The sequence below is a fragment of the Artemia franciscana genome, chromosome 3, assembly GCF_032884065.1.
Source record: "Artemia franciscana chromosome 3, ASM3288406v1, whole genome shotgun sequence".
In the NCBI taxonomy this organism is placed as follows: domain Eukaryota; kingdom Metazoa; phylum Arthropoda; class Branchiopoda; order Anostraca; family Artemiidae; genus Artemia; species Artemia franciscana.
This window is the reverse complement of record NC_088865.1, coordinates 55,752,844-55,755,616: the sequence shown is the minus strand read 5'-3', so window position 1 is coordinate 55,755,616 and position 2,773 is coordinate 55,752,844. Positions and strand designations below refer to the sequence as shown.

Genomic DNA, 2,773 nt, shown 5'->3' with positions numbered 1-2,773 from the left:
AACTTTTGAGACCATAAACGAGAGACCTTGCTTATTTTTACACAAAAGTAAATGGTCATCTGCATAAGCAAGATAAGAAACATCTGAGAGTCCAATAAAATAATTTGATCTAATTTCATCTAAAATACCAGAAATGCAAATTTTGAATATATTAGGTGATAAAACCCCTCCCTGCTTGACACCTCGACATAAACGGACAAATGGAGATCAAGATTTATTAATTCGGAGGAAAGAATTCTCATACCAAAAACGAAGAAGAAAAATGACTGAAAGATTTACACCATTATAAAAAAGGGAAAAAAAGCTTGACTGTGAACTACATTGTCAAAAGCTTTAGAAAGGTCCAAAGTACACATATAAAGTGGCGATCCCTCAGCCATGCTATTCTTAAGGGCGGAAGAAAGAACACGGTGTGCATGTTGACAACCAATACCAGCTTGAAACCCGAATTGATTCGATCCGAAATTTATATTTTCATTTAAATGAGGAATTAAAATATATTCAAGGATTTTACTCAAGTTACACGTAGTGGTTATAGGGCGATAAGATGAACAATGAGAAGGGAGTTTTACCCGCTTTAGAATTGAGGTGACATTTCCACAAAGAAAGCTATCCGGAACCAGAGAAGATGTTAAACACATTTGGAACAACAACTGCAAATGAAATAAAAGAACAGCACACTTTGGATTTATATTATTTACACTAATATCATCAATATCAATAGATAAAGATTTCAGTTGCGTAATTGCATTTTCAACGGCAGTTATTGATACTAGAACAATATGGCCCTGATGAAGCGAAGGCGGTAGAATTTTAGAAAGCAACCGAGAATAATGTGACTGCACAAAACAATTAATTTTGGAAGAAATTCCCGAATAGTAAACATACCTAGTTGAACTAGAAATCGAATCACTATTATAAAGATCACTTTTATCCAGCTTCTCAGAATTGATCAATTTAGACCAATCCTTTTTAGAGGCTGGAAATTCCATACCCTTATAACGAATAGATTTAAGGTACTTTTTATAATCATTCTTTGTTTTCTGCTTTATATCCGCAACAGACTCCGTTATAGGTCTACCACAATCAACCCAAATTCGAAGCCAAAGTTTTGCCTTATTTTTAAAATTCTTTAATTCAGGATCGGCAGCCCAAATAGATTTCCGCGTTTTTATACGAATACGTTCCTGGGGAATCGCAATTTTTTCAGCTTCTTTCATACATCTAATTATATCATCATAATATATATCAAGATAACGCTTACTACCCTTTACTTGCAATTGGAGTAGATGATAAGGCACACGAAAACAATTAAGAAGTGTAGATAAAGACAATATATATAAAGCAATATCGGCCCTTTTCCAATTACTACATTTGAACCATTTAGAATTCCCAATAGGGGCACCATTGCAAAGGTTACGTTTCAGTTTATTAGTAAATGAAAGCGATAGATGGTCAATGTCATCAGACTCAATATCAACATGAATAATCGAGCATTTTAGCTGTGACGAACTGATTATATTATCAATATTAGAAACACTACCAGATTGATGGATATAGGAGTATGACAAATCTTTCTTCAGAATCACGTAAGGGGACATGCACTCCAATATTTCTCGGGATCGATAACTTTGTCCATCCAAATCCGTGTTAAAGTCACCAAGAACTATAAAATCAAGTTTATTTTCCTTGACACGATTCATCACGGACTTTAAAGACTTGCATGTAATAGCAAATTTATTTATTGACTCCACTGTATTACTTTTATATGGAAGATAAACATTAGCCAACACAGTACTATTTACTCTAACAGCAAGAATGTGCTTATCCGAATAAAAAAGGGATGGGTTCAAAAGATCAATACTTTTTTTAAAAATACAGGCCAGGCCTCCAGAAGGGCGGCCACGCGTGGTAACAGCATCAGAAGTAAAAACCGAATGAACAGAGCTTCGATGAAGGAAATTTCTGCTAGAGGCAGTTAACAAAGTTTTTTGCAGGCAGATAACGTCGAAGTTCTCGTACAGATCGTCAATATAAGCATCTTTATTTTTTGTGCCATTGATATTGTGCGATATGATTGAAATTTGTAAAGTCATTTAGAGGTTTGTTGACTAGCAAAACCACGGAGAACGGAGCATGACATGCTAATGAACACGTGTTCACCATTGCAATTGGCACATTTTGGTGAGGCATTGCATGGATTTTCTTTTGAACTAATATGAGGGCCGGCACAACGAGCACATGTGGGCAAAGGACTGGGACAAGAAGACTGGAAGTGATGGGGCGATCGGTACTTAAAACAACACTTTGGAATTTCCTTAAACTCACTCAGTCTAAAGAATTCATAACCAATTCGTACACCGTCTTTGAAATAAGCTGCTTTAGCAAAAAAATCCACAAAATCAAGCTTAACTGTTTTCGAAGAGCCAAGCCTTTTGGCAGCAACAATACCGCTACAATTTGTGAAAGACTGAATCGCATAATCCTCTGGAACACCTTTTATAATGGCCAAATATTTCTTAGAAATTTCTTTGGTTGACGTACTGGCGAGGATGACGGGAACAGATGCACGGAAGTCTTCGGCAGCAGATTTAGCAATATTTACATACCACTTATCGTGAACCGGGCGAATACTGGATACAAGTTCAATGCCATTGATTTTATCAATAGCGTCTTTCCTTTTAATTGGATCCGATAGATGAGACGGCACTTGAGAGACGACAATAGTGGTTGACTGGTGATTAGAGCCAATAGGTTTTGGTAACTGAGGGTA

The 2,773-nt window shown here is 36.2% G+C and overlaps 1 protein-coding gene across 1 annotated transcript; it reads right to left on the bottom strand.

Annotated features, from left to right (window-relative positions):
* Positions 1 to 275: 275 nt before the first annotated feature.
* On the bottom strand, positions 276 to 2,096 carry LOC136025569 (uncharacterized). Its single transcript, XM_065701595.1, has one exon. It carries the CDS (start codon positions 2,094 to 2,096, stop codon positions 276 to 278), a length of 1,821 nt encoding a protein of 606 aa, XP_065557667.1.
* Between the last annotated feature and the right edge of the window lie 677 nt (positions 2,097 to 2,773).

Bases quoted from the DNA above. Each gene is read 5' to 3' on its own strand.
- LOC136025569 (XM_065701595.1), bottom strand. From the start codon at position 2,096: ATGACTTTACAAATTTCAATCATATCGCACAATATCAATGGCACAAAA.